Consider the following 13,979-nt stretch of genomic DNA (forward strand, 5'->3'; position numbering starts at 1 on the left):
TCGGTGAACCATATCTCGCATCTTAAATAGGTGCAATAAAAGCGCCCGAAATAATGGAAATGTATAATGCGAGATACATGTCGGCTGAGGTCGAGGAGGCTGATAAACTCCGTTAAAACTCTTAGAGCAACATCGATCACTTCCCGATTCGCATGTTGCCTCAATATCATTAAGTTCTGATGTAATGAATATCCAGTTGGACCTGAGAAACGAGATTCGCCGGTTGTTCGTGAAATTAATTTTCTCTCGAGGAAAGCAACGATTCTACAGAGAATGGACCAGCTTGCTCCAGCTTGCGTGTGCTTTTACGAGTGAAATAACGCGTGACATTCTCAGCGTGTGTTGTTTAGTGTTAAGTCAAGGGTCGACATAGTTTCGAGCTGCATCGAAAAAAGATTTGCACATACGCGCAACAAAACAGTGTCGCAATAAGCAACAAACAGAGCAATCTGTACCTGATCACAACGAAAACATTCGTTTCATCGAAGTGAAAGACAGAGGAACAAGAGAGATTGTGATTACAGAACGAAAGTAAGTAGGACTCGGCGTTTCGTTTGACAGAAGTGTACCCATCCATCTTGCCGACGGTTATCAAATGTTGAATGATCAAGATTATTCGCTGTGGCAACATTTATTTTTACAACGAAGACAAATCGAATCATATTCTATCGTCACTGAGCATGCCGCGCTAATATACGCTGCAGATATTTACGGAAATTTTTGTTTTTATAGATATATATACATATAGAGAAAACATTAAAAGCTTACTATGATGTTTGGATTTGTTTCATGCTAATCACATATAGTATGACTGTAGATCTAACTTTAAACGGCCTTACATCAAGGATATAAAATTTCGAAAAAGCATGTACATATGGAAATAATTGCCGGAAGAAGAGAGTGACGTCAAGGCCTACCAGATGCCTACTTAGAATGCTACTTCGTTAATGCTGGCGATTTTTGCGAAAAGTTACACCAAGAATGATAATGCTGCTCTTGTAATGCACCTTGATTGAAAAATTTTGCAGTGTCTGTTGTGATTTCAGTGTTTTAAACTTTAGAAAACCAGTTAGATATCCAAGAAATGTGTAACACGATTTTTTTCGATTGAATTCCTAAACGTTGGAAGAAGTTGTTCTTTCGAGGAAATCGAACAACGATCGTCAAATCCGGAAGACCTAATCGCGCACGCTTTATATGGTCAAAGAATTTAAAACGCGGATAAGTCCATATTCCTCGAATGTACTTTGACATCGACTGATGGCGGTTCTGTAAGCAGCTCAATATTCGCTTGCAGCATCTTCCATCATTAAACTTGTGGCTTGACGATCAATGATCACTTCGTCCATATAAAAATCGCGACGCGAGTATGTCGCTCTGAGCTAGTGCGATCTCAGTTAATAAGAACACGAAGATGCCGCAGCAGCAGCAGCGATCGGCTTTCGCGATTCAGGAGCTGCTGGGTCTGGATGGTACCGGAAATAGGAGCGGTACCGATCGCGGCTCCCCGCAGGGCTCGCCGCCCGCCGGAGTTTCGGCCGTTTCCTACGCCCCGACGGCGCCTCATCATTCGAAATTATGGGAATACATGCCCAGCCTAAATCATTTAGGCAATTTGGGGAATCTGGGAAATTTGGGGAATCTGGGCAATCTTACGGCCTCGAGGATGGCCTATCTGAATGCGCAGGCGGCCGTGGCAGCCGCCTTTCTACCGCCACCCCATCCCCACCCAGCCCACCATGTACCGCACCATCAGGTACATCAATCAGGTCAACTTCCGGCTTCACCGCCCGGCGTCAACTTGCATCCTGCGGCACACGCGCAGCACGTACTTCCTGGTACGGCTGTTACCACGAATCATCATCAACATAGCCCGACACAGCATACGCCGCCTCATGGTAAGTCGATGATTTTGAATTTGAACCTTTATTAAGAGGCAACTTGTATTCTTGAGTTTTCTATTAAAAATTCAAAGAAAAAAATTATGTAGCTTATGACTTTGTGTTCTTCTTCTGTAAAAAAATTGTACTTGATATAAAATCGAACATTGCTATAAAATATCGGTAATTTTTTTCTCTTATTATTGTACATAATTTTGAAAGTATGCAACTATATTGAGAGAGAGAGAAAAAGAGAGAGAGAGAGAGAGAGAGAGAGAGAATATATTTATTTATTTATTTCTCTTGTGTTTCTTGAAAATTTTTTTATTTATGATCTTCAAAAATTTTTAATTACTTTATAAAAAGTGTAACCTTAATATTATTGTTAATATTATTATCTTATTAATATTCCTTGCACAATATAATATTTATCAACGTATGTATCGGGAATTATTTGCTAATTGTAAAACGAGACTAAACTTATGACCTTTATTTTCACGAACACTAAAGTAAATTAATAGGTATCGTCGGTCTAGCGTGAAACGAGCACTTAACTGCCACTTATAGCTATCACTTAACAGAGAGCCACTCAAGATCAAGTTACCGAAAATTGACACACGCCTTTGTCACGCATCATCGTCGACATTGTATGTGCCAAGAATCTGGGGGAATTTTTGGGAAAACGGCATTCAGTCGAGCAGCTGCATAGCTGTCTTATATATTTTCAGTACACACAAACATTAATCGAGTGCATTCGAGTGTTCATCATTCGATCAAAGCGCAGAAACTTTTATTTAAACATATTGATTTGCCACTAAATTAAAGCACAATTTAATGTTTGGGCATTTGGCCCAAAAAGTCGAACTATTATTATTATTATTATAACTTGTTTTTGTAAACTTTCTTCTGCAGCGTGAATAAATAATTAGCGTACATAAAAAAAGCTTATTTTCTTTATTTAATATTTACATAATATTGCTCTTTTTCACATTTTAATTAAATGTAGCTTTAGCATTTAATGGTACACAATAACTGATGCAAATGTCTATGCAGAAAAGGATTAAAGAGAGAAATAGGCTGTGGGAATTGATTACTTTCATCAGAATAATTCCAAACGTTATGAATAATTAGTAGTATAATGAATTGAGTGTTAGGCAGGCCTGCAATGTCTCACCAAAATACAAAGAGCGTCGACAAAACTGGTTGTCCGTTACCGAACTGTTCTCAACCTGCGACTGTGATATTGATACCTTAAGCATAATACTGAAATTATTTAAATATGTATATAACGAAACTTTAAACATTTTATACATTTATTAATATTTATTTAGATAAAAAGATTAAATAATGTGAATTATAAAATTTGTATTTATTATTATGTCATTATTTATATTATAAAATATGTTATTTTGTTTGTAACACACATAATATAATAAAGACAATATAAAATTCATATTTTTAAATATCAAAAATGTACATGAAATAAATGGAAATTGGAATAGTTTTTAAGATAATACATGCATTAAAAATGTATTTAAACATATTTACATATGTTATTAAGATTTACATAAATTTAACTGTATGCAGTAAATTTAATATGTAGGGGTTTACTCCTTTATAGTACACACAATGAATATTATGGGGTATATACTTATAAATATAAATATATGTATATAAAATTATAAAAATTATCTTATTATGTAAAGTTGTACGTTTATTATTGTATAGTAGAAATGCACGCGCGTAAACTGATTTCACCAAATTGCTCTAACTTAGCGTTATGTCATTATTTTTAAGCATCGGAGATTTCGCGACGCAGAACGAATTTTGAGAACTATTTTCGGGTGTCAGATTCCAGATAGAGCACAAAGGTTCTACCATTCCATTCAAATGTCACTCTGGCACCTTCTCTCACAGCATTTATTCGGTGTGCTTCATTCGTTCGTTTTTGTCTTGAAACTTACGTAGACTTAAAGACAAGAACACAGGCTAAGATCTTATTACCATTACGTTAACTATTTAATTTGTTTTTAATAATAATTACGTCGAGTTTTGATCAAAATGTAGTTTCAATTTTGTAAAATAAAATCTATCTTTTTATCATGCAATTTCTTTAATTTATCTAAAATTCTCGTTAAAACTGTATTTTGCTTTATAAAATCAGTGAAAGATTACATAAATAAATAAACATTACTAAACATTAATCAGTGAAATATTACATAAATAAATAAAGGTTACATAAATAAATAAACGTTACATGTAGATTTTAAACATTAATAGAACTAATAACAACATTAATAGTATTGAGCATGTAATATTGATAGCCATAAGTTTCGATAAATAAACTAAAAAGAGAAAGGAAAGAAAACGCAGGAAAATCCTTATTTTTAGAAAAGCAAGCTACTTATATAGTGACAACAAATACGAAAAGAAGAGAAAGGCATATGCGCGTTAGAAGGAGGAAGAAAACGCGAAGAAGAGGGAAGTGCGTGAGCGGGCTTCTCAGGCGTTGATAGGCAATTTAGTTGATTGCCGACTTCAAACGATCCGAAAAAGTGATTTTTAGACGTGACGCGACATAACGCTTAGAAAGTTAAAGGCGAATCAAATAATCGTGAAATTTTTAGAACAATATACTTTAGCTTTTTTTTTCCACAATATTTAGGAAATGCTTCTTATGACGCGATTATCTGTTTATGCAAGAAAATGTTTTTTATTTATACGAAATCCTGCTTTCTACGAACCGATTTGTGCAGTATAATAGTAGAAGATATAATAGTAATGTAATTATATATAATTCAAGTCATTGTGTGTTGATTGAAATCTAAGTTTGTATGACTGGCGCTTTGCACGATTTTCGGTTTTAAGAGAGTCTCGTACATTTTTTGTTTTGCAGAAAATAATTTATTTTCAAAAAGTTCTAAACGTTTTTAAAATAAAAAAAAGAGATTCATCTACATTGATTATGAATTATTCAAATCTGATAATGTAAAAACGTTGTTGTTCTCGCAACTAATGTATTCATTTTAGATTTATTTTCTATAATTATTAGGAATAAAAAAATCAAAATGCATTAATTTTTTGTAATTTTTTCAATGCTTGTGTGATAAAAAATATACGTGTTTTGTATAGAATTGAAAAAAAAACTATCATTTTAAAACTTAATATTCAAGATTTTTTAAATCGTTAAATTTGAATATAACGTCAAAATTTTAAAATGTCGTGATTGTTGAAAGTGTTTCAAACTCGTGTATCCAGCCTTTTGTTTTATGCGTAGTTATTTGTTGTCGTCGATTCTCGCACAGTCGCGCCTCTAACAAAATGATATTTTTTTAAAAAGTTGCGACGACGAAGCAGAAAAAAGGAGCGAAGTGAGGGCGGTTATACGAAGAAGGGGTATGTTTTGCAAGGGTAGGTCGATACTGATCATTACCGAATAGTACTTCAAAGCGCGAGTTTGTACCTTCCATTGCTATTCAACATTCGCGTTGACGTAAGGTTTGCGCAATAAAAATACGATAATGTAAAGGCTCGAGTAAATAGCCTCTGACAATTTAATAAATTACAAATTTGTATCAGTGAGCTTTGTTTTCGGGAAAAATATCGCGCACTCTAATTCTCTAATACCTAAATATAAGAAACTCGCGATATTGATTACATTTGCATACATTTGTACGCGCAAATGCGTGACTTTTTTGCGCGACCACGTGCAAGTGGCTCGCGATGCAAATTAGTTATATAGGTACTTGTAATAAAACGGTACGGAACGGAGTTCTTGCTTTCTTGTAAAGTGATACTCGATCGACAATAAGACTATTAGTTAAAAAAAAGTGAAATTCACGATTGTTTCGCTACGAGATAACATTATGTAAATTGTAACGCAATGGTATAATGTAATACCAGTAATAATTCTCAAATTCTACAAACAGCAATCATGAAAAATTTAAGTAATTTACATTACAAGAATTTATTCTAGTAAGATTTCTTTTCCCTTGTTTTCTAATCTACCTTTTAATCGTTTCAAATGTCAAATAAAATGCGTAATACGAATGTTAAAATATATACATTAGCTTAAAACTTTGCTATAAATTAACAGTTACGATAAATCAATGAAAATATAATGCTTCTTGAAATATTATTTAAAGTTTTAACGAGAAATGTAAGAAAAGAAATTTATTCAATTAATGTATGATAACCAGAAGAATTTGAAATTGCAGACTGGCGTTTGGAAACGAAAATAAATGGCATTCACACTGTAACGGGTACCTTCCTGCATTTTTTATATAATTCAAATATATTCCGAGAGCTTTTTTCTTACTGCTTTATTTCTCACTGGTTGCAGAGAAATGCAACGCAGCCGTGGCGCCTAGCCCAGCTTATGCAATTGCGAATGCAAATTAAACGAAATTAAACAGTTAATTAAAGTGCTGGCGCCCCCAGAGAAGTTAATTGAGATTCTTGGGAGATTTGTCGCGCGGAATGTCTTAATTTAGTCCCTTAAGCGCCCTAACTCGCCTTAACAACTTAGAATAATTGGATAACACTGCCGAGGCGCTCTCACCGCTAGAAGGAGGAAAATTTAGTCTTCCAGCATGGACGTCTTCTTTTTTAAATGCATCGCAATTCACGTTATACGTTCAAAGTAATTCTGACGGTTTTTTCGTAAAGAGAAATTTTCAGCTACCAGTTCACACTTTACACGTGATGATTGAAGATAAAACAATGATTTTTACATACGAACAAATTTATTTATTGTATTGCATTCTCTTTTTTTTCTTGCCGAAAATAATGACTCCAATTTTCGGATCAAAACCGCTTGGAAAAATTCTCATTTTTAAATGTAACAGAAAAATGCAATTCTAAGCATTCCATTAATAAATTAATTAAAAGGATTTTCTACTATTACAATCCAACAGGAAAATTAGTGCATAAACAGTGCACACATAAATGTTTAAACTGTTTGATTATTTCCGTGCAAGTTTAGTTACATATGAGACATTATTAATTTTTTATTTTGTGTAACACAAATGAATGTTGTGTTTGTATTTGTTATATGTAGAAATAAAAATAATAAAATTTACAATATGTATAAATCTATAATGTTGAAATTATTTTAACAATAACATTGGGTAGTTTGTTGTTTTATTTTCCCAATTCTCATATAACGAAAGCAAAAACTTCGTATACATTTTAATGATTACGTATTTTAATTTGCAGCGTATATTTTTACCATATATTATATTTTAATTATTATTTTGATAATAATTAAAATAAAATAATTAAAATACTGCATGTGTGTGTAAAGTATACCTATTAAAATTAATACTAAAATTAATATATACGAGGTAGTAGTAGAAAATCTAAAAATGTTAAAAATTATTTATTAAAATATTTTCATTGATGTTAAGCAATCGCAACAATTTTTATGCTCCTATATATAAGGAATACATATAAGATATATACTATGCATATATAAGGTACATTGCTCGAGACACACACGCGCGCGCGCTTGTATAATTAGTCGTTTTCATTAATTTTCTACCCGTATTTTCGAGCAATATTTTATCTTTGATTAATTTTAAATTAAATTTTGCATGGCAAAAATTTATAACAAGTAGGGGTAATAATCTCATTTAATGTTGTCGCTAATGAAAGATTATAAGGGAGTCAGTATCAAAGTATAAATAATCCAAATTAATAAAAAATTTTTATAGATGAGAGCTATGGCTTGCTATATATAGCTAAGTCGCTGAGAAACACTTTAAATAGAAATATGTTTGCTCGTTATAACGATCTAATTCGTATTCTCCCTCTGATTGATTGCCACAAGTTTTCCCGAATCGGGCAGAGAAATAATTTTCTCTCATTATACTCTTGTCGTGATGTCAATCATTTGACCCTCGTCGCCACCAGTACCTAATCGTATAATCCGCTCCAACAAATCAATTCGGATCTCCGACGAAAGCACCACTTCACGCTCTATGGCTTCTGTCTGGCAACTATGTTGATTACGGAGATACGGAATTTTGCACGAATTTTGCTGAAATTATTTGGCATAATATATTTTGATGCGAGACAACATCAGAGTTTCAAATTTGCTTCATGACGATTTTGTGTGTATATTTGTCAAATATTAATTTCGAGGATTATTTATGAACTTGTAATAATTTATACTTGAAACAGAGCAATACATTGTAGTATTACGTAATAATAAGAAAAGAGAAAGAGAAAAATATAGTTACATAATGTATTAAAATTTTGTGTATATGTATAAGATGTATACAGTATACGTATATTAAAAACAGTATTCTTTTTTACTATTTTATATTACATTATGCATCTATATAGAAGCTCTAGAGAGCAGATTTATATTTTAAGTCATTATATTCTCTTATAATTTATTTCTAATACATAAATATTTGTACCTAAATAATACATAAATATAAGGAATAAAAAATGTAATCTTTGCAAAACGCTGTTTAAATTAGATATAAAAATTAACATAAAACACACGCACATTGTATTATAGAGTTTATAGTTTTCACGCGTTTAAAATTTTCTTACTTTGCGTGATGATTTTTAAATTAAAAATATTAAATTAGAAATAAAAGAACTACACCTAGTGATATACATGTATACATATAAATGTTTAATATTGCACGGTCGCGCACTATACATTCGATTTTGAATCAATGATTGGGCATTACAAACGATATCGATCTACTGTACTCCCGGTAAAGACATGCGCGCTAACAGGGTAGGTATATAACTCGTCATCCCATAAACTTGTCGGCATTGTTTCAAGGCGGCGCGTACATACAGGCGGCCGGTTATCAATCGGTCTTTTCGCTCGGGGCACTCACCTCGTAAATTCTCACCCTTTGACACGTGCCCGATACGAACCCCTACACACCCGGCGCGGCGGGGATCGAGGACAGCTATGGCGGTGCGCGTCGGCGCGACAGTGGCAACCCCGTTGGCGCAGAAGCTTCTCCCCTCGGGAGACCTGCGGGATGTTAATGAAATAACACGGGAATTAGTCTCGGACATTACCGACAAACTATGTCCATTACCGCATCCTACGAAAAGTATAGCACCCCTGCACGAAAGCTGAACTTTGAGGGTTGTTGCACCAGGACAAATTGAGAAAAGGCTTAAAAAAATCAAAGTGAATTACAGCTTTTTTTACATATCGTATGCGTGCAATTACTTTTGTATAAAATCATATATACATATATGTATGTATATTATTGGATATTACAAATTAAAGACTTTTCATTCCCCGTGAATTGAGAAAGGAAAGAAATAAATAACGCGTACGTTCTATAAAACACACACAAATTTGAGAATTATATACATATATATCTATGAAATAAGAATGTAAAAGTAAAAACGAATTAAAAAATGTAAGCAAACAAATAAGAAATTAATACACATACACACGCGGAGTGTGTATGTGCAACTGAGCTTTTAAACGAACGCGTGTAAGTCGCTCAAATTGGAATTTCCAGTCTAACACCTCGATTGTCTTCCCTAAAGAGTACTTCCCAGGCATACGTGAAATCACGCCTCGAATACGCACGTTTGCTGCCCCTTTTCTCTTTATCACGTCTTGCCGCAACGCGCTTCCTTTGTGTTCTTTTTTTTCCTTGATTTTCTAACTTTCTTGCTCTCGTAGTATCACCGTAATTTAATTGTCTTCCTTTCTTCTGTCTAAAATCTTTTTCTTATTGACCCTTACTTTACGCATATATCTACCACCCTTTCTCTCATCTGTTTCATCCCTTCGTTATTCATGCATTTCGTTCTCTTTCCATTCCCCTCTTTCTCTTTCTTTTTAATGTATCAAGCTCTCTGTCATCAGTCGCATTTCTTGCACTTTTCCATAATCCTTTAGTTGTGTTGCTTCTTTTTTCCTTATTCTATTGCCACAAAAATTTATTCTCACCGTATAAAATTTCTCTTGTTAGCTTTGTCCTATTAATTTTTTAATTTAACTTTTTATTATATTTTATATATGTATGTACATCTTTTTTAATTTTACTTTTCTTTCTCTCATTTGATTTTCTAACAGAACTATTTTCTTTTATTTTTCTTGTTTTTATACATTTTATTTAAATTAGATTATATATTAATTTCTTATTTATACTTGCATTTCTTTATTCTTTTTTACTTTTATATTCTTATTTCATAGATATATGATTCTTTCAATTTTATTGATAAATCTAATCTAATCTAATTTTCAATCTAATCATTTTTTTTTCTCTTTCTTTTTCTTAATTATGAACATTTTTCAAACTTGCATAAATAGAAAGCGAGATATTCTACGTACAGAAAATATAAATCTAAGAACAGAGAAGACTCGATTCTTTCGAGAGAAATTGCATGTCAAGTTATCGAGAAGATACCTCGAGCAGCGTGTTATGTGAATGGACCGGCGCGGCGGCACGACGTGTCCCGCAGCCGTCCGCGTGCACGCCTTCGACCGTAAAAGAGATCCGTAGAGGACTCCTTTCAAGGAGTAACCGCAAATCCTAGTATAATACTAATAGGGCCATAATAGGGTCAATAGGGCTTAGCCGTGCGACGACAATAAGATCTTGTCAAAATACGCCGGGTAACACGAGCCTAGGAAACGGATTTTTCTCAATGGGAGTCCGTCTGTCCCCTTCTACCGCATCAACTGGTACGAGGCGATGCGCATTATGGGGTTTTCAAAAAATCTGAAACCTTCTACCCGAGTGCGCGATTGAGGTTTAAATTTCACCACGTTAAGGCAGCCGCCGATTTCGTGAAAAGAAAATGGATAGGAAAAACCGAAGAATGCCGTATCAGTCTAATGCTATTGGGATTTCAAGTGAACAGTTTCACATACGATACATACATACATATATACATATATACATACATATATATATATGTATGTATGGCATTTACTGAAAGCGAGCTCAATTTTCACCGACGTTTTCTCCGAGAATTGAATAGTTTTTATGTAATTAGTGTTATTATATGTATTATGATCTGTCAGTATTATCTGTCAGCTTATGGCAGTATAAAAAGTTGATGTGATATATTGCCATTTTTTATATATTAATATCATTATGGAGATCTATATTTTGAAAATTTAAAATAATACAATTGAAAAAACAATATTAATAATAATTAACGAGGCCGTAAACGAGCAAATTTCGTGGGTGTACTAACAAATATATTTCATTTATATCAAGATGTACAGATATCTATGAATGCGGTATCAGTTTCGACTTGACTACAGTCTTCGTCAGCCGTTAAACAATTAATACTTAAACATGATTACATAAAAAACTTCAAATAATAAATAAGTAAAACGCGGATATAGTTCGTATCAACGTAGTGTGTCAGTAATTCAAAATTGATATAACGATCCGCGTTTTACTTATTTATTATTTAAAGTTTTTTTTATGTAATCGTGTATTAAGTATTAATTATTTAGCGGCTGATGAAGGCTGCAGTAAAGTCGAAACTGGTACCGCATTCATAGATATCTGTACATCTTGATATAAATGAAATACATATGTCAGTACACCCACGAAATTTACTTGTTTACGGCCTCGTTAATTATTATCAATATTGTTTTTGTAATTACGAGCGATATCTAGATTATTGACAATTAAAAAATATATACATATTCAGAAGTTTCTATTTCGATTCTATCGGATTTGTTGTACCGTTAAGATGAATATAATTTAGATATGTCTTGCATTTAAAATACAAAAAATGTGTCCCTAAACTTAAAATTTAAAATAATCAGAGTGTTTAAATAGATACAGGGCAAGTCATTTTTCACATAAATATTGTTGTATGTAATATTCCTCTGAAGGAAGCGTACCGCTTTTCGTAGAACGAATAGTGAATTAGGCTTGTTTAATCTCCCGTCGGCAAGTCATACTTTTCTGGATTAATTTATCAAACAAACGTGCAAACCTGGGTCAAGCTTGGCATCCCTATTTTAAGACGCTGGCTCGTTAAAGCCATTTGAGGGTGCAGTACCGCCACCATCATCGCCAACCTTCCCTCCGCGAAGTCTATCTTGCACCCGCCAACAAGCTTCAACTTTCTTAGAAAGCAAATCTTTTCCAACCCCTGTTTTTCGCCACCCCAGCTTCTACGTTGCTCACGGTGGAATGACTTTATCAGAACATGGCTGTGTTGTTAAGCATCTTAATATACAATGTACTTTGCTTTAAATATTGTTTTTGCAATATTAAAAAATATGTGTTTTTTTATTACAGAATTAGAAGATTAGAGATTAATAGATAATTAATGATTAATTATGATATTCAAATAATGAGCATTTATAATAAATGTAAAAGAATATAATTGCGGAAACTCTTTAAAAAAAAAAGAAATATTTTTGCAATGTCAGACAAAAGAGTTTATATTTCACAGAGTACAGGATATATTAAACTAATACAAGTATTTTTGTTTATCATATATTAATAAATTAAACACAATGCTCTAGCAAACTAATACAATTGTATACTCAATAATTTAAATTTTACAGTTTTGATTTAAGTAAAAATAGCTTACGTTATAGTTAGGTATGTCAAATTATTTATTGATGAAAGTCATTAGAAGTATATATTTAAAATAAAGCGTAAATTTATAGAAAGATTCTTCTCTTTCTCTGAGGGAAGATAAGATATAAGAGATACATAGATATATAGATATATAGATTTTTTAAATATATAGAAAGATTCTTCTCTTTCTCTCAGGGAAGATAAAATATTTCGAGAGTTTGTCGATTTGGATTTCGAATCAATTAACTGCTTGTCATCGATATGGCTGAAGCAATAGAAAAGCGGATTCTTTCAAGAATTATTCAAACCGATGATTTAGGTTACGAGCCTCTTTCCTTTGAATGTAGAAAAATCTTTTTTATGATGTTTTAATTAATTAAATTACGATTAACTCTGAGGGTTGAGATTAATTACGAGTGGTGTATTTGAGCGAAATTGTAATATATGTTTCGGTTAGGTAGAAAGAAGGATAAAGAGCATTGAGATCTAAAATATCTTATTAGGTAATAATGAAATAATCGTTGAATTAATTTCGTGCGCTTGTTAATCAAGCTCCCGTGTACTATACCTATTCATTTAATGACACATCAAAGAAATGTTAATTGAACGTCAAACTATCAATTTTATTTTATTCCTTTAGATAAATATTTATTAGTTGTATTACTTTAAATTTGTAATGAAATTTATTAATTATTGATTTTATTTATTAATTGACATTTTTATTAATTGTGAGTGTGATAATTAATATTTTTTTCTTTGTTTCAGGATTTTCGCAATCAAAAGGATCTTTCTCCAATACGAGTCCAGGTAAGATTTTTACAAAAATATAATATTTCTGTGTGCATGTGTAACAATATTGCAATAAATCATGATTTTAATTATACTTCAAAATACAAATGAATAAAATTTATCGTAAAAACTTTTAAATTTTTATGTTAATGTATTTATTTTAAAAACTTAATAGAATATGAATTAAAAAAAAAGAATTGGTTTTATCTAAAGAAAATATGCATCTATGGAAAATTATAATTTGTTCGAAATTTGGCAGATGGCGATAAAAAAAATGTAACGCCGTATATTTAAACACAATAAAAGATTTTTACGCGTTTTTCTGGTGCTAGATATCACAGGCACGCGCTTTGCGCTATTTTTATTTTTCTTTACTTTTTATTATAACAGCGTATTTACAATTAGTTTTGTTGCATTACATTATATAAACCACAACATACACAACTGTTAAAATATGCAGTGACAGTTGCTCAGAAAGTAAAACGCAGCGAGACAATCAATCAGCATCGCGGAAAAGCGATAATAATAAACTTGGATAGATTCGAGTATCGACTTAACACGCTTTTCCTTTCTTTCTAATAAAAAGGCTTGACATCGATACTCACATCTATCGAAATTTGAAGCCTCTTTTCCGCGATTCTGATTGGTTCTGTCATTGCGTTTACTTTACGAGTAGCTGTCATTGCATATTTTGACAGTTGTATGTATTGAGGTTGATGGAGTGTATATAATATATATATATATATATATA

The 13,979-nt window shown here is 32.3% G+C and overlaps 1 protein-coding gene across 1 annotated transcript in view; it reads left to right on the top strand.

Moving 5' to 3' along the window:
* Positions 1–1,414: 1,414 nt before the first annotated feature.
* Positions 1,415–13,979, top strand: part of LOC105462132 (visual system homeobox 2-like) — a 50,784-nt gene continuing 38,219 nt past the window's right edge. The window contains exons 1-2 of the mRNA XM_011708670.1: positions 1,415–1,898; positions 13,205–13,246. Coding sequence (XP_011706972.1) covers positions 1,415–1,898; positions 13,205–13,246 — 526 coding nt within the window. The remainder of the gene's footprint in view (positions 1,899–13,204; positions 13,247–13,979) is intronic.

This window comes from Wasmannia auropunctata, unplaced genomic scaffold (assembly GCF_000956235.1).
Source record: "Wasmannia auropunctata unplaced genomic scaffold, wasmannia.A_1.0 LD336099.1, whole genome shotgun sequence".
Lineage (NCBI taxonomy): Eukaryota > Metazoa > Arthropoda > Insecta > Hymenoptera > Formicidae > Wasmannia > Wasmannia auropunctata.